Raw genomic sequence first — 24,042 nt, 5'->3', positions numbered from 1 at the left:
GCAGGAGCTGGGGAAGGGTCCTGGGGTGGCCCTGAGGGGGAAGAGCTCGGGCAGGTGAAAACTGCACCGGGGAGGGCTGGAGAAGGGTTACACAGGGGTTACACAGGGGTTACACAGGGGTTACACAGGGGTTACACAGGGGTTACACAAAGGGTTTGCAAAGTGAAAAAGGGATTGAAAAGGGATTGAAAAGGGTTTATAAAGGGTTTGTAACTGGTTTGTAAAGGGTTCGTAAAGGGTTCGTAAAGGGTTTGTAAAGGGGTTACAAAGGGATTGCAAAGGGGTTACAAAGGGATTGCAAAGGTCTGACACGGTTTACAAAGGGGTTACAAAAGGATTTGAAAAGGGTTTGCGAAGGGTTTAGAAAGGGCTTACAAAGGGTTTACAAAGGGTTTACAAAGGGTTTATAAAGGGTTTGAAAAGGGTTTACAAAGAGTTTGCAAAGGACTGACAAAGAGCTTACAAAGGGTTTACAAAGGGTTTACAAAGGGTTTATAAAGGATTTGCAAAGGATGCTGCAGTGGTGGCACCTCAGGCACACCAGACAAGGAGGGGATGTGTTAATTGCGGGATTTTCTTAATTAAAAAAAAAAAAATTCTGATTTATTTTATAAAATCCTAAATAACAAACACCTTCTAAGCAACAAATATTAATGGAATAAATTAAACATGAATCGCTTTTATTAGTAAACAACCCCATGTAAATAAGAATGAATGATTATTTATAATTATTCATAATTTATTTTATATTTATTATATGGCATTCTATTATCTCATGCTATATTATATTGTATATTATTAAGCTATGTTATTATATTGTCATATTATTATAATATCTATTATAATATAATATAATTTTAATATATAATATAATATAATAATATATTATATTATATTATATTATATTATATTATATTATATTATATACAATATAATATATAATACAATGATATAATAAAATAAAATATAATAATATAATAATTATAATATAATATATTCTATTATATAATACCATAATATTATTATAGTATTATATGATATAATTTTATTTATAGTTATTTATAATTTATAATTATTATAATTTATGCTTCTTACAATTTCCTCTGTGCTTGATATAAAATCCTCTATATATACGATCCATCCTTTTCTACAAATACATTTATAAATACAAAAATTACATTTCTCTATCAATTTATAGCCCTAAATTCCCACTACAGAAGGATCAACCCCTCACAATCCCATCTCTCCAACACCTGCATTATCCTCAAAAATTCCTGACCTGCTCAAACCTTGGGAATGGCCATTCCCATCCTCACCTGGATATTCCCCACCGCTGGAATATCCCCAAGAATCCCGAGCCTGCTCAAACCTTGGGAATGGCCATTCCCATCCTCACCTGGATATTCCCCACTGCTGGAATATCCCCAAGAATCCCGAGCCTGTTCAAACCTTGGGAATGCCCATTCCCATCCTCACCTGGATATTCCCCACCGCTGGAATATCCCCAAGAATCCCGAGCCTGCTCAAACCTTGGGAATGGCCATTCCCATCCTCACCTGGATATTCCCCACCGCTGGAATATCCCCAAGAATCCCGAGCCTGTTCAAACCTTGGGAATGGCCATTCCCATCCTCACCTGGATATTCCCCACCACTGGAATATCCCCAAGAATCCCGAGCCTGTTCAAACCTTGGGAATGGCCATTCCCATCCTCACCTGGATATTCCCCACCGCTGGAATATCCCCAGGAATCCCGAGCCTGCTCAAACCTTGGGAATGGCCATTCCCATCCTCACCTGGATATTCCCCACCGCTGGAATATCCCCAGGAATCCCGAGCCTGTTCAAACCTTGGGAATGGCCATTCCCATCCTCACCTGGATACTTCCCGCCGCGGCTCCTCTTGATGAAGCAGACGATGAGCAGGATGAGCACGAGGAGGGCGATGGCGCACATGAGGCCGATGAACCAGCCCTGCGTGGCGATGTCCACCTGGTTCTTGGTGTAGGCTGCGGGAAAAAGGGGAAAACATTCCTAAGGAACGGAGCGGAGCCCGCAGGGAAATGGAGGAAGGAGGAATTCAGGGCGCTGGCTCGGGAATTTTCTTTCGTTTGGGTGTGTCTGGGTGTGTGGTTGAAGTTGTAGCTCAGGGATTTGTGTTTCTTTGGTGGTTCTTGGTGATTTTTTTGGTGGTTTTGGTGGATTTTTGAGGGGTTTTGGTGGCTTTTTGGTGTTTCTTTAGTGTATGTTGATTTTTTTTTTTGGTGGTTCTTTGGGGTTTTGTTGTGGAGTTTTTTTTTTGGTGGGTTTAAGGTGGTTTTTTGGCAGTATTTTGGTGGGTTTTTTGGTGTTTTATTGGGTTTTGTCAGTGTTTTTTGGTGGTTTTTTCTATGTATTTTTTGGTGGGTTTTGGTGGGTTTTTGGTGGTTTTTAGAGGTTTTTTGATGGCTTTTTCATGGTTTTCTTTTCCTTTTATGATGGAAAATCAAATCAGTTTTATCAGGAGCTTTGAAAAGTGAAGGAACCCAACAGAAAGGAAAATCCGGGAAAAGGGAATTGCAAATAAAGGTGAAAGAAGCTGGGGAAGGAATCTGATGGAATTTGCTGCATCTGAAAACTGCCCTGGGTGTGGGAAGACCCAAGAGAAACATTCCCACTTCCAAGGGATTTTGGGCAGCACCGCTGGAACAGGGAATTGCTGAGCCCTGAGGGTTCACTGGCAGCCTTGAACTGGGATGAACTGGGATGAACTGGAGAGAAGAGGGGTCTGATAGCTCCACATGTTTTCTCCTGGAGCAAATTCCTGTTCCCAGCGCCTTCCCAAGGCTCCTGCCTGTTTATAGGATTTAATTCCAAGTCCTGTTCCCATCCTCCAGCTCCCGTGTCCTCCCTGCCATTCCCAGCTCTCCCACACGGTCAGACAGACAAATCCATGGCCTAAAAATAGCTCCAACGCTGCCTTTTCCAGCCTCTCCTTGGAATTCAGCGAGGCAGAGGAGAAAATAACCTTCAGCGCAGCAGCGGGGGCTGGATTTATCCCAGATGAAGGAAAACGGAGACGCTCCTGGTGGGAATGTGGGACAATCAGGGTGGTTGGGATGGGATTGGGAACGGAGATGGGCAGGAGAGAGCAGGGAGTATCCTGAAAATCTGGCAAGAAAAAAGATGGATGAAGAAAGCAGGGAACTCAATGGGTTCGGAGGGAAAGGAGCTTGGAAGAGAGGCAGCAATGGGAAAAATGGGATGGATGGGCAAAAATTCCTAACCCACAAAATTTCAGGGATCAAACTGTGCGTATTCCATCGGAACTGAGCCCAAGAGAAGAAGTCATCTCCTCAGGATGAAATCCAGGGAATTGCAGGCAAACCATGGCAAGGAAATTCGGATTAAAGAGGACAATGGCACGAAGGAGAATCTTTGGTCAAGAAACGATGCTGAACCCAGAATATTTTGTGGGGTTTGAGCAGCACCGAGGGTGGAAGGAGCTGCCTGATGCTTCCTTTGGCTGCTTTCCCCTCCAACACTGCTAAATCCCACATTTCCTTTATCCCAGCCTGAGCTCCGGAGTCCTCGTGGATGCGCTTTTAGATGGAGAGAACGAGACAATGACAAAGGAATGGATTCGATTATCGGAGTGCTCGGGGCGGGAAGGGGAAGGAAGCAATGCCAGAAAGGTCAGAGATGGAAAAAATCCCATGACCAGTGATGGGATGGGGTTTTTCCAGGGAGAAACAAAGAGGGTCTTCAAAAGATGAAATTCCAGAGAGGCCTGAGAGGTGGGATGAGGGTTGGAGCTGAGTTTGGAAAGGAGGGAGGATTTTAAACCCCAAGCGCCCAGGAGATCTCACAGGAGGATGAGGGCACTGCCTGTAGGGAAGGGGATAATTTCCATCCTTCCCAAAAAAAGGGGCTAACTTCCATCCTTCCCAAAAAAGCAACACCTGAGGACCAAATCAAATCCCAGCAAAGGTGGATTTGGGGTGAACGAGTGACTGTCATTGCAGCAGTGGGGACAGGAAGGTTTGAAGCCCGTGGCTGCCCCAGGAGATTTTGTGATTTGCTTTAAGGTGAGGCCAACCTCAAGGGAAAACATGAAAGCAGCTGCGGGATCTGACAGGTCCTGATTGGAATTGCAGCTGCAGAGCCTTTTTAAAAATAATTAATGATAATTTCACGTCAGAAAATTCGTTAGCTCAGAGTCATCATTGATGTGCCAGGAGCAGAGCTCAGCTCCACCGAGATTTTTGTCTTGGATTGCAAAGGAGATCTTTGGGAGTGAAAAGTCCCCTCTGGCTCCAGCCTTGTGTGCTCCTATTCCCAGAATCCCAGGATCACTGAGGCTGGAAAATCCCTCCGGGATCATCGAGTCCGAGCTGTGCCCGATCCCCACCCTGAGCACTCAGTGCCACGTCCAGGTGACACCTCCAGGGATGGGCACTCCAAACCTCCCTGGGCAGCCCTTTCCAAGCCTTTCCATGAGGAAATTCCTGCTGATGTCCAACCTGAGCCTCCCCTGGCCCAGCCTGAGGCTGTTCCCTCTCCTCCTGCCCCTGTTCCCTGGGATAAAATCCCACCAGGGAGTTGTGCAGAGCCAGAAATCCCCCCGGAGCCTCCTTTTCTGCAGGCTGAGCCCCCTCAGGAAGTCTCCAGCCCCTTCTCCATCTCCATTCCCATCTCTGGACACTCTTCCCAGTGTTTGGACCCATTTATTTATTTAAAATTTAGCAGACCTCCTTCTACTCCGCTATTTTTGTCATTTCCAAGTGCCCTTTGCTCCTGGGAGGAATTTTGTCAGCTTAATGAGCTGCCAGTTAATCAGGAGCAAAATCAGAGCTCGGCCTCCTGCAGGGGAATATTTCTTATTTATCTGCCCCCAGCCTGAAGAAACCTTTAGAACAATGATTTACAAGATTTAAATAAAACCCCCCAAACCCCCAAAACTGCACGGTTCCTTTTCATCCAAAGCATTCCCGATGCCATAGGATTGTCAGCGGGGGCCCGGCACTTGTGTCAGCAGCATCCAGCCAGGAGAGAAATGGATGTGGAGCGTTTATTCCTGCAGGGAAGGCGACAGCTCCGTGCATCCCACAGGGCTCAGGTCAGCACCAGCCTCAATCCCGGGGATAAAGGTGGCCCCATCCCTTATTCTCCATGAAAATATCAGTAGGAACCTCTCAATTATGGAAAATATATGCAGAGTCTTCCCAGCAGGAATCAGCCAAGGATATTGTGCTTTTTTTCCCCATTTTTTTTAATGATTCCCGGCCCCTTGCTGTCCCTTCGGTCCCCCCATGGATCCCGAAGTGGGGGAAAAGCAGGGGAGGAAGGAAGAGGCGGGTCCAGGTTGGGAATGGTTATCCAGAGGGACAAAATGGTTATCCAGTGGGATAACTCGCGGGTAGGGTGGGAGCTGACAGAAATTTCGGACTCGGGGAAAGATCCGGAAGCAGAAACAAAACTGGGGATTTAACACAACAACTGGAGCTGTGCTGGGAGGGGTCTGTGTCCAAAATCAGCTCTGATGTGTGGGATCAGAATATTCCAGGGGCTGCTGTGCCGTGGATTCGCTCAACCCTGGAGCGGTTTGGGGACAGAGCCAAGGGCAGCACTCACTGGGGCTTTGTTGGCGTTGAGAAGGGTTGGACACCCCAAAACCACCTGGATGTGGCACCCGGGGACGTGGTGGCCTTGGCAGTGCCAGGGGAATGGTGGGACTCGATGATCGCAGAGGTTTTTCCAACCTTGATTCCACGGAACACCGGCGGCTGCCATCTGCCCCTGCCTGGGAATTACCCGGCGGCATTCCAGATTTTCTGCTGATTTCAGATGAGCACGGGGGTGTGTGGGGAGCTCTGCTCCCCAGTTCCTGCAGCTCTCCCTCACCGGGATTCCCATTTTCCTTTTGCCCTTCCTGGAGGAGCCTGGAAATTTCCAGAGCTTCCCATCCCACAGCTGGAGCTGAGCAAAACTATCTGAATTCCTTGGAAATCCCCACCTCTACCCACGGCACTGTCAGGGAGGCTGCTCCGGTGTTTCCTGCTCTGCAGAGTTCCAGCAGAGTGTTTGACAGGAGCTGGGCACAGATCCCTATGGAAAAGCCCCGGGTGGATAGGAAGGGATTTAGGGCTGTTTGGATTTCCTGGGAATCATCGGGAGGGAGCAGCGGAGTTTTACAAACAGATAAAGCTCCTGTGGGACAAAGGAGGGAGCGTCTGGAGCCGGGTGGGAAATGGGGGAATCCATAACAAGGAAGACGTGGAAACCACACGGATACAAAGCCTGGCAAATTCCCCACCAAGTGCCAGAGGAAACATCCCAGGAGGATGGAAATCCCTAAGGATTCACTCGTGCCAACACCACATTCCCACTCCCAATGCGTCATCCCATCAGTGACATCTCTGAGATGTCACTCGTGCACGGGGGGCCGCAAGCAGAGGCTGTGACAACATGAACGCTTTCTCCTCCCTTTCCTCCATCCCAAGGGATCCCTATCCCGAGGAATCCCCATCCAAAGGGATCCCCATCCCTTCCTGGGATCCTCCTCCTCCGCGCAACGCCGAGCAAGCCCTGGGTTGAGAAATGCCGCGAGTCGAGGGCGGTGGGATGAGGGATTTCCATGCAGCCATGGCCGAAGCACCATGGGGATGGCTGGGCCATGCCGGGGCCATGCCGGGGACGCTCTGGGGACGCTCTGGGGACACGCGGCCGACGCCCGTCTCACCTGAGCTGGTGGTAAAGGTAATGTACGAGTGCTCGCTGGGGTGGGACCATATGGGGAACACCCACAGCTTGTACATCATCCCCGGCGTCAGATCCGCCAGCTGCACCGAGGACGGGCCCTGAGCCTTAACGGGGATTGATTTCTCTGTCTTGTTACCTGGGGAACAGAAACCGCACATCAAACCCTGCCCGGACACCCCGCGGGGACACCGGGGACACCGTGGCCCAGGTGTGGGGCTGGCCCTGAGGGCTGGCCGGGAATGACGCGGCTCCCGGGGCAGGGAGCTGCTGGTTTGGGGCCGGTACCAGAACCAAAGAGTTGCTGGTTTGGGGTTGGTACTGGAGCCAAGAGTTGCTGGTTTGGGATCATTTCCTGAACCAAGGAGCTGCTGATTTGGGATTGTGACACCGGGGGCAAGGCGGTGTGATATCCCTGGGGATTGAGTGGGAATTACACAGCTCCAGGGACAAGGAGCTGCTGGTTTGGGATCGTTTCCCAAGCCAAGAACTGCTGGTTTGGGATTGGTACCCGAGCCAAGGAGCTGCTGGTTTGGGATCGTTTCCCAAGCCAAGGAACTGCTGGTTTGGGATCGTTTCCCAAGCCAAGGAACTGCTGGTTTGGGATCGTTTCCCAAGCCAAGGAGCTGCTGGTTTGGGATCGTTTCCCAAGCCAAGGAACTGCTGGTTTGGGATCGTTTCCCAAGCCAAGGAACTGCTGGTTTGGGGTCACTACTCTGGGGACAAGGAGGTGCTGATGTGGGGTCGTTACCCACTGGGAATTGAGGATAGGTGGGGGTTGTGCTGCATCCCTGCTTGCCACACAGGGAAAAAAATTCCTGGGAGCTGTTTGGGTCTCTCCCTAAGTTAAAGCCTCCATAGGTTCTCTACCTGCCCAGCTTCAGATCTGGATTTTTGGGATTTTACCATAAAAACACTGGAATTTGCCTGCTCAGGCCCAGCTGGGTGAAGGAGATACAGGATTGGGTTTTGGTGCTGTTGGGAGTGGTACCTGTGCTCCAGGTGTGCTCCAGGTGTGCTCCAGCTGGGCTGGAGACTTTGGATGAGCTGGATAATTATTAACGATCCTTTGGATCTGCTTTTGGGGGAGAGTTTGGCCCCGTGACTCAACAAGGGATGGTCACGGGCTGGTTTCTCCCAGGTTCTTTCCAAGAACGACCTGTTGAGCCGGGAATAATTTGCTCACGAGCTTAATCCTGAGCATTATCCACGGAATTCCAGAAAACCTGCACTGGGGCCTGGATTCATGGCTCAGCAGGGAAGGAGAAATGCGGCTTTGAGGGTTTTGCTCCTTTGAATGCCACCAAAAAGTGGTGGAAAACCACAACTCTCCAGGAAGGGCTGAAATCTCCAAGGTTTCTTCCCTCAGACAGATTTGGAGAGGGAATCCCAAGGGATTGCTGCTGTTGCAGCACGGATTCAGCACCTGGACCCGATCCTTGTGCTTCCCAGTGACTGGGGAAAAATAGGGGTGGGTTGGGAGCTGGAATATTTGGGATTTAGGGCCTGGCAGGCTCATGCATATCCTAAAATATGGGAATTTCGGACACCAGACAGTGGTTTTGCACAGGGGATCATCTCAAGGGCAATTCAAGGTGATCTCCTGAGGGAAGCTGGAAAGGCCAGGAAGGGTTTCCTGCCGGGAATTACAAGCGGTTTTTTTGAAATGCCGAGTTCAGGGATTCCAGGCCAGCACAGCAGCGGATGCGAGGGCTGGGAATAAACTCAGGGATGAGCAGCAGCTGGCACCGCCTCTCCAGAAACCCCAAACCAACCAACGACACAAAAACCTCTCCCTAAACCGGCACCAAACCCGGAGATCCCGGCTCTGCTCCCAGCCCAGGACGGAGCCGTACAACACTAAGAGACACCGAGGAGGAGGTTTGGGATCTTAGAGGATTCTGCCAACTCCAGGTTCAGGAATCCCATCTTCCAATTCCCAGAAATTTCATTTTTCTCCATCTTTTACACCTCTTTCCGTCAACCACGACTCAACATTCCCACCGATCGTAAAACCCCACGGCCATCGGCGCACGGAGAGGGAACCCCTCGAGAACCACCTCTGATCTACCCCAGCCACCACAACCACGATGTTTTCCCCTCCCGTTTTTCCAGCTGGCCATGGAATTATGGAATTAAATCCAAGGAAAGGGCAGGAGCTGGCAGGATCTCTAAGGGCAGCGCCACCCCATAGAGTCCCCACGCGATCTGATGCTTACTGGTGATATACTTAACCACAAAGTCAGTTCCTGCCGAGAAATTGTGGCTCCAGGTGATGTTTGCCCAGTTACTGTTCGCCATGGCTCTGATGTCCCATATGGACGATCCATTGGCGGCTGGGGGACAGGTTAGAACAGGAGTTAGTGCTTAGTGGGGTTAGGCCTGGCTTAGAGCTTGACTAGTGGATGGTGGTGGGGAAGCTCGCAAAAACCTCATAAAAACCTAAAAAAACCGTACGAAATCCTTACAAAAACCTCAGGAAAACTTTAAATGAACCTTAAAAATGCTCCTGAAAAGCTTACAAAACCTCACAAAAAACCTTGAGGAAACCTTACAAAAGCCTCACAAAATCCTTATGAAAACCTCACAAAATCCTTAAAAAATCCCTACAAAAAACTCACAAAAACCTTAAAAAACCTTTAAAAACCTTACAAAAACCTCACAAAAGCCTTACAAAAACCTCACAAAAACCTCACAAAATCTTCACAAAAACCTTAAAAATCCTTACAAAAACCTTACGGAAACCTCACAAAATCCTTACAAATTCCTGGAGTGAATTCACACTTTGGTCTCAGCCTAAGTGTGAATTAACCTCAGCCTAAGGCTGGATAGATCTTCCCCAAGATTCCCAACATTTTTAGGGAATTTTGGGCAGTGTTTAAATCCAACTGTGCTCAGCTCATCCTGGAATTCTTCCGGGGCACATCCCTGAGGATCTGGGCCAGCAGGAAAACCTTGTCCTGGAATTCCTGCATGGATGAGCACGGATCGAGCGCCAGGAGTGGCAGGGAATTGTCACGTCGCTGTGGCCCCGGTGGGACAATGAGGTCACTCGTGTGTGAGGTTGAAGTTAAGGGATCTCGACGTCGCTTGGGATGAGTCCCGTTCCTACTGAGGTGGGAACCAATCCTGCACTTCAGGGGGATTTTAAGGGACAGCGGAGAATCGACATCTTGGGGTTTAATATCATTTTTCCTTAGGGTGTTGTGATGTTTTGATGTCACAAAATCCAGGATCGAGTGCCACAATGCCTTGGAAAAAGCCAGCTGTGGGGGTTTTAGGGTGCTGCAAGGACCTGGCGCTGTGGGGTGACCTGGAATCCTTTAAATCCCAACCTGGGCTGGGTGGGGACACCGGAGGTTCCTTTTTCCCTCACGTCCTCTTTCCCTGCTCTGTGCCTCACATGTAATTCCCCATTTCCAACCTCACAATTCCCTATTTCCAACCTCACAATTCCCCATTTCCAACCTCACACTTAATTCCCTATTTCCAACCTCACACTTAATTCCCTATTTCCAACCAGCAGCATTTCCACATGGATTGATGCCTGGTGTGGGCCTGATCTCTCTTCATCACCAAACCTGGGGTGTCCGATGGGGGCAGATGCCCCTGCAGAAAGTTGTGGCGGTTTTGAAGCGTTTTAAGCTGATTTCATGCAAAAATATAAAGAAATGGCTTTGAACTGAGTCACGGAATAGTCCCAGGATGGTTTGAGTGGGAAGGGACCTTAAAACTCATCTCACTCCCCATTCCACATTTTCCACTATCCCAGGTTGCCCCAAACGCCATCCAAGTTTTTAATCGTGATTTCATTCCCTTTTTGCTTGACTTATTTTTGAACAAACCTAATTATTTATTAACCGTAATTTCCATTATCCCGGTGTTTCGAACCCAGATAAATCCTTCCAGATTTATCCCTAAACCACATCCAGGAGGGAAGATTTCCCCACCAGAGCCAAGTTGGATCCTCCTGATGACACGAGAAGTTTCTCCTGACCTGGGAAACACCTGGCGCAGGGATTGTGCTGGAACTCCCACCCTTCCCCAGCGCTCCCGGGGGCTCCGGCAGCGCAGGGAGCAGCAGGATAAACCCAAGGAGACTCGGATAAATCCTGACAGCTCTCGGTGCTAGCAGCTGATGTGCTAAATCCGAGGTGACATCTCCTGCAGGAGCACCAGAACCCGTTTGTAACAGCTCTAAACACCCGATAACACTTTGGGGAATATTTGTAGGATTTTCCACCTCTTCCCGAACCTCATCCAGCATCGCCACACCCTCAGCAGGGCTGGGTTATTCCCTGGTGGCACAGAACTCTCCAGATTCCTGCTTGTACACCCAGATTCCCATCCCAGAGCATGGAAGGGCTCCGATTTTCCTGGTATCCCAAAGAATCAAGGTGGGGAAGGGTCACAGTCAGGTTAGAGAGGAGTTAGAGGAAAAGGAAAGCTCAGTACCCAACTCGTGCTTGGTCGTGGCTGCCGGAGCCCTCTCGGCAGCGGCGCTGGTGCTGGCGGCGGTGCTGGCGGCGCTGGTGGTGGTGGTGGTTGTTGTGGTGGTGGTTGTTGTGGTGGTTGTGGTGGTTGTGGTGTCGGTGGTGGTTGGGGTGGTTGTAGGGCTGATTGTAGGGCTGATTGTAGGACTGGTTTCAGGGCTGGTTTCAGGGCTGGTTTCAGGACTGGTTTCAGGACTGGTTTCAGGACTGGTTTCCTCCACTGCGGTTGGAGGTGGCCCAGTTGCCTCTGGGAGAGGGAAACACCGGCTTTGTACCCGAGGTGGCGTCCCCGGGGCTCTGCCCTCCCCAGAGCGGCATGGCATGGAGCAAATCCCGCTGCAAACGCACGGCTGGACCCCTTTTCCTACCCCTGTCCCCATGCAGGGATGGCCTGAGCCCATCCCAGGGACTGGATCCCACTGGGAACGCCAGACTGAACCCCTTTTCCTCCCCCTGTCCCCTTGAGCCCATCCCAGGGGCTGGGAGAGGTGCTGGGGCTGCTCCCGTTCCTCTGCTTTGATCCCGATCCCAATCCCAATGCCAGGCCTGAACGAGCTGCTTCTCCTCTGCCTTTTCCCTGCCCATCACCCCTCTGGGATAAACCAGCATGGACAGCCTGGAAAAATGCAGCTCAGGGGACGCAGGGGTTTGTCCTCATCCCATTGTCCCACTGCATCCCAGGAAAACCAAATGGGATTTAGCTCTTGAGGGAAAGGCACTAATCCCATTTGTCGGGCCAGCCGCAATCCCGTTAATCCAGCTGTCCCTGGACTACACCTCCAGCATTTTTCGAGCTGCCAGCTCAGCCTGCAGCTTCCCAGCTTTTTTCCAGCCTGGAGAAGGAGCAGCTTGGGCATGGAGGGGGATTTAGCCCGTGGGGGAGGCAGGGATAGAGCTTTGCCCCTCACAGTTTGCATTTAAGTGAGGGCTTGGAACACCTCGAGCTGTCCTGGGGGATAATTGGGAGCCATTTGTTTGCTGGATTGAGCTGTGATTCCAAGGAAAAGCGGGAATGTGCTCCAAGGAAAGGGGGAAATGTGTCCTTTAACCCCCACCCTGAGTGGGGTGAGGGTTCCACAGGGAGGGAGGGGGCACTGGCTAGGGCTGGAATATTCCAGCAGAAAATGCAGCCGGAATTCTGCTCCAAATACCAAAGGTGACTCTGAGGGGACCTCACCCTGGGACACTCAGGTTAATTTATATTTAAAACAAATATTCCTGCAGGTCCAGGGATTCCAAATCCCTCTGATGGGCGAAGGAAAGCAGATTTTATAAATATCGCCCCCAAACCACAACAGCTCTAGGAAAGCACTTTAAAACCAGTCCCAGGACCAAGCCAGGCTTTTCTCCCCCACCCCCAGTCTGTCCCCAAGGAGAGCCAAGCCCTGAAAGCTCCGCATCCAAAGGCACAGAGGGGCAGGAGCTCGCTCAGTCCGTCTGAGAGGCGATAAAACCCCGGCTACAGCACCAGCCCAGGTCAGGGGTGACCCCAGAGCACCCCCAGGTACTCAAAACCACCAGGCCAGGTCCAAGGGTGCCCCAAGAGCACCCCCAGCTCCTCCAAGAGCCCAACCCAGCTCCAGCAGTGCCCCTAGAGCACCCCAAGGTACTCAAAAGCATCAGCCCAGCCCCAGGGGTGCCCCAGGAGCATCCAAAGTCACCCCAAAACACTGCCCAGCTCCTGGGCTGCCCCCAGAGCACCCCCAGGTACCCCCAAGTGCCCCAGGAGCAGCCACAGTCCCACAGAAACCCCATCCAGACTCAGAGGTGTCCCCAGAGCACCCCCAGCTCCTCAAAAGCATCAGCCAAACCACCAAGAGCAGCCGCAGTCACCCCAAAAACCCCTCCCAGTCCCAGATGTGCCCCAGGAGCAGCCGCAGTCACCCCAAAAACCCCTCCCAGTCCCAGATGTGCCCCAGGAGGAGCCGCAGTCACCCCAAAAACCCCTCCCAGCCCCAGATGTGCCCCAGGAGGAGCCGCAGTCACCCCAAAAACCCCTCCCAGCCCCAGATGTGCCCCAGGAGCAGCCGCAATCACCCCAAAACCCCTTCCAGCCCCGGAGCGCGTCCTCTCCGCGGTGACCCCACAGCGTCCCCATCTCATGCACCCCGATCCGAAGCCCCCCGTGCACAGCCCGGCCCTGCCCCAGCCCGGGGGTCCAGCCCGGGGGTGGTGACAGGGAGGGGACGCATCCAAAGGCTCGGCTTTGCCCTCGGGGTTCGTGGTGCGGCATAAAAAAAAAAGGGGATTTTTGAGTTTTGCCCTTCAGGGTTTGTCCCCCCGCTTGTGGGGGAAGGACTTTGCGGGGTCCTGAGGCCGCTAAAAGCTTTTCCTGCACTGGGATTTGTCCTCATCCATCTCCGCTGATTCCTGGCGGGTTTTTGGGGTTAAGAGATTGGTGTCGCCGGGTTAATGTCCCCATTAACGGGATGGAGCCGCGCCAGAGGCTGGGAACAATCAAACAGCGCCGGAGCCATCAGCTAATGCAGGCTGGGCAATCCCATGGGAATCCCGGCTCCCCGCGGAGGAAAACGAGACCCCAAAAGGCACAAAGTGACTTTGGGAAAGGCGGGAGCCGGCGGAAAACGTGGCACGGCTTTCCAGCTTCCACCAGGGCTCTCCCAGAGCCTCTCAGGAGCAGGAGAAACTCAGCTTTAATGCTGCTCCGGAGTTGAGATGGGAAGAGATTATCTGGGATAAATCCCAGCCTCGCTGTCCCCGGTGCGGGAGCGCAGGGGAAGCTGCAGCCCCCAAACCCTCCGGGATGAGCTGACAGCGATTCCAGGCGGGATTTGCCCTCCCTGCCCCACTTCCCTGGCTCTGGGGGAGGCGATTCCCGGGAGCGGAGCCGTCACTTCCCATCAGGATAACGCGGGCTGGCTCCCGAGGAGATCCAGGAGGGGATGGCGGGGATAAAAATCGTCCTGGCAGGAGCAGGGCCAGGTGAAGAGTGGGATGGGGTGAGCTGGAAAACTCGGGGAGGGCAGGATGGGAATGCGGCTCCCACGGAGAGGGAGGGGTGGGATTTAATCCTAAAGGATGAAAAGCTCCGGCCTCGCTGGGGTTTAAATACGGAATGGATGCGGGAGGAGAGCTCAGCTGGGAGATTTGGGGCGGGGGAGAGATCAGGGACGTTCGCTGGGCTTTGAAATCCATCCCTTAATGAGGGCTGGGAGGGGATCCCAGGGATCCCAGGGATCCGATATTCCCAAAGAAAAGGCACCCGAGCACTGAGAGTCCCTTCTCGGGGTTCCCGGGGTCCCCTCTCGGTGCCACCAGCAGTGACGAAGATCCCAAAGGGAGACGGGAGAGCCAGGCTGGCATTCCCAGCACTTCGGAAAGGGCAGAAATGCCACCCATCCTCCCAAAAACGGCCGCGATGCTCCAGCCACGACATTCCCGAGCTTTGCGGAGCAGCTGAAGTTGTTTTCCTGCATTCCCAGAGCTTGGACAGAAGTTTGGGGACAGCGCGGGGCACCCGGAATTTGTGGGATGGGGGGAAAATCCCCCTTTTCCGAAAGACAGATGCCGCTTTCCCCATGCCAGGGAGGAACAGCACCTGGAAATTGCTCCAAGCAGGAAGAAATCACCCGGGAAATTCGGACTAAAAACCAATTCCCAGCTCTTTATCGCATTTGAGCCGAGCCCTTCTTCCCGGAAAGGCCGAAGGAGCATTCAGCTCCTTAATTGCCTCCCTTTCAAGGCTTTTTCTGTCTCCAAGTTCCATTATTCCCTCTCAGGGAAGGATGGGGCTCTGATGATGGATTGAGGAAGCAGCAATTAATAATTTCACTAATGAGAGATGCTGAGCTCTTCGCTGTCTCGCCAGCCAGGAGTGGAGCAGTAAAAAAAAAGAGTCCGAACCGCTCAGAAAAACCTGCTTGAAGCTCAGATTAGGGGGGAAAAAACCCCAAAGAGGGAGAATCCTAAAAGAAAAATGGGGATTTTTAAGGGGAAGATCTAAAGAAAAGACAAATCCTGCTCGGAGTGGGATACTTCAGTGAAAAGTGGCATTTTTGGGGAAAAATTCAGGAAACAATCCCAATCTCTGCTCCTTTTTAATTATTTAGAGGTGCTTTTAATGTGTTGTTGGGCTGTGGCAGCAGCTTTCCCTGGGGTGTGCCTACAAAATCACGAGGCTTGGAGAAATTGGGATGAATTTTTCATGATTTTTGATGATCGGGTCGAGGACACTTGCGGAGATTTATTTTTAATTCTCCCGGTTTTTACCAACAGGATGGAATTGGGAAGTCTGGGCCATGAAATTCTCCAAACCTGATGTGGAAAGAGAAGAAATTGGAGGAGGGGGTGATGGAGCAGAAAGAGAGGACTCAGCAATTCCCTCTGTTTCTAAAGCGAAAAATGGGACTTTTCTCCTCAAATTCCCATTCATGGACAGAGAAAAGTCAGGTTTTTCCCTCCGAGCCTAAACCAAATTTCTTTATGGTTCCTAATGAAGTTTTTCCATACAGATGGAAAATCAAAACTCCAGTTTGGGGATATTTTTCCTCACTCAGAGCATAAACAAAATCCCTTTTTAATCTGCTCCTTTCCCAAATCCCCTCTCCCCTTGTCCAAAGCCTGGCTTGGGAAAGGTGAAGCCTTTCCTAAGGGAAAATCCCTGCACTTCACTTCGATTCCATCACCTGCTCCACTTCCTCCTGGCCCTGACCCCGCCTGTGTCAGGTCATCCCTGGAAAAGGAACCTTTTCATTCCCTGTCAGTGCCAGCCACGGCAAGGATCAAGAACTTTATGGAATCGCTGTTGATTCCATAAAAATGCGCCCAGTCTGGGTCAGCCAGCGGAGATGGGAAAGGTCAGGGAGCATTTCCTGGGATTTGTTGGGAAGAGAAACATCCTCTGGAGCCAGACTCCGCTCAAACCGTGGCCTGAGGAGAAATGAGATCCAGCTCTGGAGTGGGACTGGCATGGGAGAGGGATTTTTTCCATGCCCTGAGTCCTCTCCTGGAGCCTGGAATGGGGAGGAAGATGAGGCAGCAATTCCCGACCTCCAGCTCCACTCCCCGACTCTCAGCTCTCTTCCAGCCCTTCCCAAAGTGTTATTTCTCCTTTTGGAAAGGGGGAAATGAAGGGATGAGCTCTGGATAATTGGAGGATTATCCCTGAAATCCCAAAGAATTCCAGTGGAGCAAGAAATGAAGGCAGGAATGATTCGGGGCTGGGAGGATGAAGAGATCGGGCTGTGATTCCAGAGTTCAGCAAGACCCTCTGGAAGCAGAAAAGGGCTTGAAGTGATCCCGATCTACAAAGAAAATCCGGATTCTGGTGGATGAGCCAAACCCTGGATGGAGAAGGAGCTGGAGGAGAGGGCGCTCCGAATCCCAAGGTTTTTTATGTGCATTTTCAGGGATTTATATGTTCATTTTCAGGATTTTTATGCTCGTTCCCAGGATTTTTCAGTGGATTTTCAGGTCCCCACCACCTAGACCTGACCAATCTGTAATCCCGCATTTTTTGGGGGGGGAATAGGGAGGAAGAGAAAAAGACAGGAAGGAGAAAGATCAGGAAGAGGGGAAAAATAAAAGCAAAATAATATCAGGAAGAGACATCCCTGCAACAAAATCCAAGGAAAAGGAACATCCCCGGGGCAGGAAAGCGAATCCTACAGGTGCAGAGAGCGGATCCTGCACTTGTATCCCTCGGGAAAAGCCTTCCCTGGGAAGCTGCTCCTGCTCGGAATGTGCAGAGGCAAAGCAGGACCTGTTGGGAGCCCTCGGTGCAGGGCATCAGGAGCTGCTGCTGCTCCCAAAAAGCTTTTTTTGGGATGAGTTTGAGGCTGGCTGCACCCCCTGGCTCGGCCATTGCCGAGTTCCTGAGCTGGGCAAAAGCTCTCGTGGCGCTGGAATGTGGGAAATGCGTGTTGGGTGTGGAAAACCAGGATTTTCCAAGTCTGTGAGAGGTGGGAATCCTTCGCTGGGTGACCCGGAACGGCGTTGGGGCGTTGCAGGATCGGGTTTTCCATGGAAGCGGCAGGAGGAGGAGCTGTCCCTGGTGCTGGAAAAGGTCTCTCCCTGCTCCCAGGTTTTTTGGGAATAGCGAGGAGGGCAAAGCCAGCAGAAGGCTCCATGCAGAACATGCACAGCTGAGGCCCCGAATTCCCGCTCAACCCTTCCAATGGACACCGGGAATGGGAGGAATCTCCTGCAACAAAGCCCTGGCAGAGCCACAGGGAATTCTGGGCACATCCTAAAAATCTCCCAAATCTCCAGCTGCGATCCCACAGGTCCTGGAAGAGCCAGAAATGTTCTGTGTTTTGTAGGGTGGGGGTGGTGAGGGTTAAAAAGGGAGAGCGGCTCGTGCAGAGCTGGGGTTAAAATCCTCTGGGAGAGGGGAAAAAAGCTCCTTAATAGGGGAAAAAAAATCTTTGATAGGGAAAAACTCTAATAAGGAAAAATATCTCTATAGTAGGGAAAAACCCCCTCATTAATAGGGAAAAAAAACCCTCATTAATAGTGAAAAAAACCCCCATTAATAGGGAAAAAACCCCACTTTAATAGGGGAAAAAAACCCTCTTTAATAGGGAAAAAACCCCCACTTTAATAGGGAAAAAACCCTCATTAATAGGAAAAAAACTCCCATTAATAGGGAAAAAAACCCCCTCTTTAATAGGGGAAAAAAACCCACTTTAATAGGGAAGCACTCTTCATTAATAGGGAAAAACCCCTCATTAATAGGGAAAAAACCCTCTTTAATGGGGAAAACCCTTTTTAATAGGGAAAAAATCCCTGTGTCATAGGGGAAAAAAATTCTTAAATAGGGAAAAACTTCTCGAATAGGGTAAAAACCCCTCTATAATGGGAAAAATTCCTGCTTTAACACGGAGAAAAAACCTCTTTAATAGGGAGGAAAAACCCTCTTAAATAGGGAAAAAGACCCCCTCTTTAACAGGGAAAAACAACATCTTTAATAGGGCAAAAACAGTCTTTAAAAAGGAAAAAAAGTCTTTAGTAGGGGAAAAAAGTCTTTAATAGGGAAAAAAACCTGTCTTTAATAGGGAAAAACTCTTTAATAGGGGAAAACCCCCATCTTTAACAGGGAAATAAACACTTTTTACTAGGGAAAAATCCCTCTATAATAGGGAAAAATCCCCTTCTTTAATACGGGAATAAAACCTCTTCAAATAGGAAAAAAACCCCTCTTTAATAGGAAAAAACCCCCATTTTAATGGGATCTCGACTCTCCTTTGGGCTCGCCCGGTGCGTGGCCACCGTGGTTTGGTTTTCACGAGATTTTTTTTGCCCAGCTTTTAAGCCCAGCTTAGAGACCTTTTAATCTTCGCCTGCCCCGCTGCGGAGCCGCCCTGGTCCCCTCGTGCCTGGAATGATTGAAATGCCCAATTGGCGTGGCCATTGGAAGGGTTTTAATGAACTTTTCTGCTTAATTGGCAGCTTAATTGGAAAGCTCCGTTGCCCCCATGCCGGTTACCTCCGGGTACGGTACCTGGGCTTGGCGTGGCTTCGGAGGCAGCGCCGGGGACAGAGAGAGGGGAGGGAAAAAAAACGGGAAAACGGGAGAGAAAGAGGGAAGAGAAAAACACAGGAATTTATCAAACCACCCCAAGGCGCTGCTGGCACAATCGGAGTCACCGGAGAGCAGAGAGAGAGGGGGGAAATGGGATTAAATCCAACCTGGAATTTGGGAATCCACGATAAACCACGCCAGGATCCAGGTTAAACACCCGGGAGGTGCCGGAGGTGCCATCGAGGTGCCAGTAGTGTCGTTAAGCCGAATATTTAAGCGGGTGTTTAGGTCTAATCCCAACAAAAACCGGTTTTGACACTGAATTTCGCCTCGATTTTTCCTTTCTCATGTGGGGATTTGATTTAAACTCCGCATCCGAAGGAGTCTGGCGAGCAGAAAACCTCCTCCTGAGGCGTTAATGGGTTTCATTTCCTTAATCTGCTTCTTTTCCTTAAATTCCAGCCTTAAATTCCAGTCTTTCCCGCAGCTTGGCAGGAGGTGCCATCAAAGTGAGCACAACTCACCTATTTTGTGTTGGACCTCATGTTTGGAGGGCAGATTTCTGGGATTTAGCTGGAAATTACTTTAATTTTCTTTTTTTTTTTGCTGTTTCAAGGCCAAACTTTGTCTTGTTTTGCCACATCCTCACCCCAAACCCCACCGAGGGGGTTCCTTACCTTGTCCAGCAGCTTTGGGCACCCCCTGCTAATTGCTGATATAAATCAATTAGCATTGACACACCACGAGGTGGTCCTGGCTCTTATCTCTCCATTATCAGTGTGCAAAAATGGAAAAAATTGGGTGTGAACCAGCCAAAAAAGATTCCATTTTCAACTTCAATCCAACCCCTGAGCTCTGACAATTCCTTTTTACAGCAATTCCAGGCCCCTCTCATGTTTTCCTTGGCTGTTTTCTTCTCCCTATCCAATAAATTTTGCTGGATCCCACCCCAGGGGTGTCGGGAATGGTTTTATTCCCACTGGACCCAAGCAGGAATCACTTTCCCCACTCAGAGCCATTAGCTGGGATGGGGGGATGGAGCGAAAGAGACAAAAACCCCATTAAATCCCAGCTCTAACTCAATCCCAGCTCTGTCAGCCGAGCCTAAAGAGGGGGAAGAGCCGCCCTTGGTTCCCTTAGGGCTCCAGAACTTCCACTTAAATTTGATGGATGTTCCACAGCGGGAATTTTATCTGATTACGGGGCTGAGATTGGGGCTCTGGAGGTTTGTAGGGTTGGGTGATGGCCATGGGGTGACAGGGAGGTGGCACCGAGGTCCCTACACACAAAAATCCCCCGATTGCACAGAGGAGCAAATCAGAGCTTCACCCTCAGCACGAGGAGAGCGAGATCCCAGAATCATGGAATGGCTGGGGTTGGAAAGGACCTTAAACCTCATCCAGTCCCACCCAGGGACATTTCCACAATCCCAGATGCCTCCAAGCTCACTCCCAGGGATGGAGGAGCATCCACAACCTCTCTGTGCCAGCCCTTCCAACCCCTCTGAGTGAGGAATTCCTTCCTGAATCTCATCTAATCCTGCCCTTTTTTGGTAAAAAACACAAATTTGTTCAATTTCCTCCTGCTCCAGGGCACACGAGGAATGTCCCTCCCTTGGGGACAGCCAGGACGTTCCCTGGAGCACAGGAAGGTCCCCAGGTCACCTCAGCTGGGTTTTTTCTGCAGCATTTGGCCACCTCCACCTCTGCAGGGAAATCCGTGCAGCCATCGCTGCCCTGCACTCCTGGTTCTTGGAATTCCCTGATTCCATTTTTGGCTGTTCCATGGCCTGCCATGATGCCATTTTTGGGCTTGCCATGGCCTGCCACGATGATATTTTTGGGTTTGCCGTGGCCTGCCATGATGCCATTTTTGGGCTGTTCCATGGCCTGCCACGATGCCATTTTTGGGCTGTTCCATGACCTGCCACAATGCCGTTTTTGGGCTGTTCCATGGCCTGCCACGACACCATTTTTGGGTTTGCCATGGCCTGCCACGACACCATTTTTGGGCTGTTCCATGGCCTGCCACGACACCATTTTTGGGTTTGCCATGGCTTGCCACGATGCCATTTTTGGGCTGTTCCATGGCCTGCCACGATGCCATTTTTGGGCTGTTTTATGACCTGCCACGATGCCATTTTTGGGTTTGCCGTGGCCTGCCACGATGCCATTTTTGGGCTGTTTTATGACCTGCCATGATGCCATTTTTGGGTTTGGCACATCCTGTCACCCCCTGTCCCCTCGGCAGAGCTGGCTGCTGCCCTTACCTTCATCCAGCAGCGCCGGCGACTCCTCCGTCAGGGCCTCTCCCTCTCCCACCTGGGTGCGGGCACGGAGCACGAAGCGGTAGCGGGAGATGGGGTCTGACCTCTGCAGGGTGAACCTTGTCTGGTTGGGGGACAGGTTCTCCACCACCGTCCGGCCCATCCGTGACCCGTTAACTGCGGAGGGAAGGCAGGAAATGCTGGGCTCAGCCTGGGGTCGGGAATTCCTGGGGTCTCCAGCTCATCCTTCAGCCCCTGGAGGATCTGTGGGGTCACTGTGGGGTCACTGTGGGGCTCAGAGCGGTTGCTGCTCTTGAACATGCCCATTTTGGGGCACTTGGGGACAGCCTGGCCAGGGACCTGCTGGGGGGACATTCAGGTGGGCAGAGAAGGCTCCGGGATGTTCAGGTTCTGGGTATCACCTCACCCAAATTGTGTTGGGGTGAGCACAAAAACACCTCAGGCTGCACCTAAAATCTCCCAAAATCCAAGATCCAGCTGATTTTCCCTCCAAAATTGATTCTGGGGAGCTGCTGAGCCCCCACCACCCCCCCTGCAGATGTCCAGGACCCCTCCTAACACCAGTTTTTCCCACCATGGAAGTCTCCAGTTCCTCATGGATCTCCCTGCCCTGGGAAAAAGCGGGAAGGGAAGAATTCCCTGATTGATCACCGCGAGGAGAACGTGGGACGTACAGGGCTTGTATTGGAGGGTGTATCCCGTGATGACCCCGTTGGGATGCTCAGGGTGATCCCACTCCAGGTTGATGATTTCCAGGTTGGGCTGCCGGATCCGCAGGTACCTGGGGGAGCTGGGTACTTGGAGGGGAGCGGGAACGAGAGGGGAGAGAGGAGAGAACATGCACAGGGTAACGAACCTCGCGCTGCTGCACCCGCCACGGGCTGGACTCCCAAACAGGCACACCCCAAGTGGATCGCACCAGGATTTATCCCAAAAACCAGGAGCCTGATGGGAATTTTCAGCGGGGAGGAAAAGCAGAGCAGCTCTGGTACGATCCCAATCCCGCGGGATCCTCCAGCAAGGCCACAGAAGCAGAGCTGGGATGCAACTCCAGCCACGCTTCTCCTGTTGGACCCAAATGTTCTGGTCTTCCTTACACCCCCCTCCCATCCCAAAGTTTTCACCTCAAAAATTTCTCGCTTAGAACCATCAAAAGTATCCCAAAAACTTCTTTTCACTCCAGCCCCATTTCGGCATGTTGGACCCAAATTTCACAGCTTTCCTTAATCCTCCCCATCCATCCCAATGTTTTGGTCCCAAAAATTTCTCTCTTAGAAGAACAAAAAGTATCCCAGAGTCTTCTCTTAACTCCAGCCCCACTTCTCCTCTTAGAGCCAGATTTCCTGACCTTCTTTAGACCCCCCACCCATCCCAATGTTTTCATCCCAAAGATTCCTCTCTTAGAACCCTCAAAAGTGGCTTCTCTTATCCCAAAGAATCGCTGGGAAATGGAATTTCAGAGATCTCCCACAGGGAGCTGCTGCCCACTTCTCCTCACCCTAAGGAATATTTGGGATTATCACTACTGAAGGAAGGAAGGGAAGAATTATCTGGCATGGAGTTAAATTATTCTCCTGATTTCCTCCTAATTGCGGTGTCTTAACCGGGGGAAGAGAGATCGGAGAGCTCGGGGTTTATTTTTAGTTGTTCAGGATATCCTTCAGCCTCCTCAATGTCAGTTTGGGTCGATAAAAGGGCTTGGTGGTGCAGGAAAAATAAAAATCCACATTTTCTGTGTGATCAGAGTAAAATCCACCGTAATTATTAATTAATGCCACCCACATGTCTTTATTGTCACCCCAAATGTCCAAAGCCACCCCAAATCCCCCAGAAACGGGGTCACAGTGCCCCTGCCTGCAAAACCTACGGGAATTGAAGCCTTTCTTCGGAAACAACCTCAATTATCCACAGAAAAATAATTAATCCTTAAAAAAAGGGGATTTTTTTCCAAGGAATTGTGAAGGAAGAGGCAGCACTGAGAGATGCCAAGATGGGATGGAGAGGAAGAGAAAAGGGGGGACCCCAAAGTATTTTGAGAAAGAATTGCAAATCTTTTCTTGCGTTTTTGCGACCTTGTGTGCCTGAATCCCCTCCTGCGCTGTAGGAAAAGTCACTTCCAGCCGCTGGAATTGCAGCTCCAACACGGAATTATCGGCGTGTCTATAAATAGCTCCTGTGCCAGTGACAAAATTAAACCCTCGAGTTCATCCTTGACACAAGAACGAGGTGCTCTTGCCTCAAAAGCCTGGCAGAGGAATCAGGGATGTCCTTCCTGAAGGTCCTGGGAAGGTTTTCCTGCCTTTTCCAGGATGGATCCAGCCACGTCCCCAAACCGCGGCTCGGGGACATTTGTAGCTCGGGCAGCAAATCAAGGGCACGGAGCTGTGCCCAGGAAAGGCTTTTGCAAATTTTTCTCTTGTTCAGCCCAAAATCTTCTTGGCCGAGGCGTCCAGAGCACCTGAATTCTGGGAATTTTGGGAATGCTGATGGGGTCAGGAGCCAACTCCAGGTGTGGCTTCAGTGATGTCACTGCCAGCAACGGCGTCTGGGTGATGCTCAGCTAAAATCTCTCCCCGGCTGTGGCTCAGCTCCCCAGAGCTGCTCAACCTAAACCTTTCCCAGTGGGAAAAAATTCCCTGTGGGAACGTACCTCCTTCAGGGGTGGGGAATTCCTTCATTTCGCTGCGGGGCCCGTCCCCTCGGCCGTTGGTGACCACCATCTCCAACTTGTAGTTGCTGTAAGGGAACAGCCGGGACACGGTGCCCCGGTTGCGGTCTCCAGGAAAACTCACAAACTGCCGTTTTTTGGAGACCCACAGGTTCTTCAGCAAGCTGCTGTCTCTCCAGAAATAGGCCTTCAAGAAACACGCAGGCCAGGTGAAGCTTTTTCCCGTTTAACCATGGTTTTTTGGGATTTTTAGACGTTAAAAAGCAGAGTTTTGCCTTTAAGAGCGGCTTAAGGCTGTGGAAGTTTTTAGAGGAATTAGTGAAGCTCCACGAGGAAAATCGGGGGTGTTACCTGAGGAAGAGGCTGAGGAGGGG

At 50.9% G+C, this 24,042-nt stretch overlaps 1 protein-coding gene across 2 annotated transcripts in view; it reads right to left on the bottom strand.

Annotated features, from left to right (window-relative positions):
* Positions 1-24,042, bottom strand: part of NFASC (neurofascin) — a gene marked incomplete at both ends in the record, with an annotated part of 51,479 nt that overhangs the window by 6,383 nt on the left and 21,054 nt on the right. The window contains 7 exons of one of the 2 annotated variants that reach the window (XM_082295949.1): positions 1,877-2,008; positions 6,721-6,876; positions 8,957-9,073; positions 11,193-11,450; positions 20,983-21,156; positions 21,675-21,797; positions 23,651-23,855. In XM_082295949.1, coding sequence (XP_082152075.1) covers positions 1,877-2,008; positions 6,721-6,876; positions 8,957-9,073; positions 11,193-11,450; positions 20,983-21,156; positions 21,675-21,797; positions 23,651-23,855 — 1,165 coding nt within the window. The remainder of the gene's footprint in view (positions 1-1,876; positions 2,009-6,720; positions 6,877-8,956; positions 9,074-11,192; positions 11,451-20,982; positions 21,157-21,674; positions 21,798-23,650; positions 23,856-24,042) is intronic. The other variant, XM_082295950.1, reaches the window with a different exon arrangement.

Source organism: Coloeus monedula (assembly GCF_965178545.1).
Source record: "Coloeus monedula genome assembly, chromosome: 23".
Taxonomy (NCBI): Eukaryota; Metazoa; Chordata; class Aves; order Passeriformes; family Corvidae; genus Coloeus; species Coloeus monedula.
The sequence above is the reverse complement of the archived record's forward strand: the minus strand, read 5'-3'. Positions and strand labels throughout refer to the sequence as shown.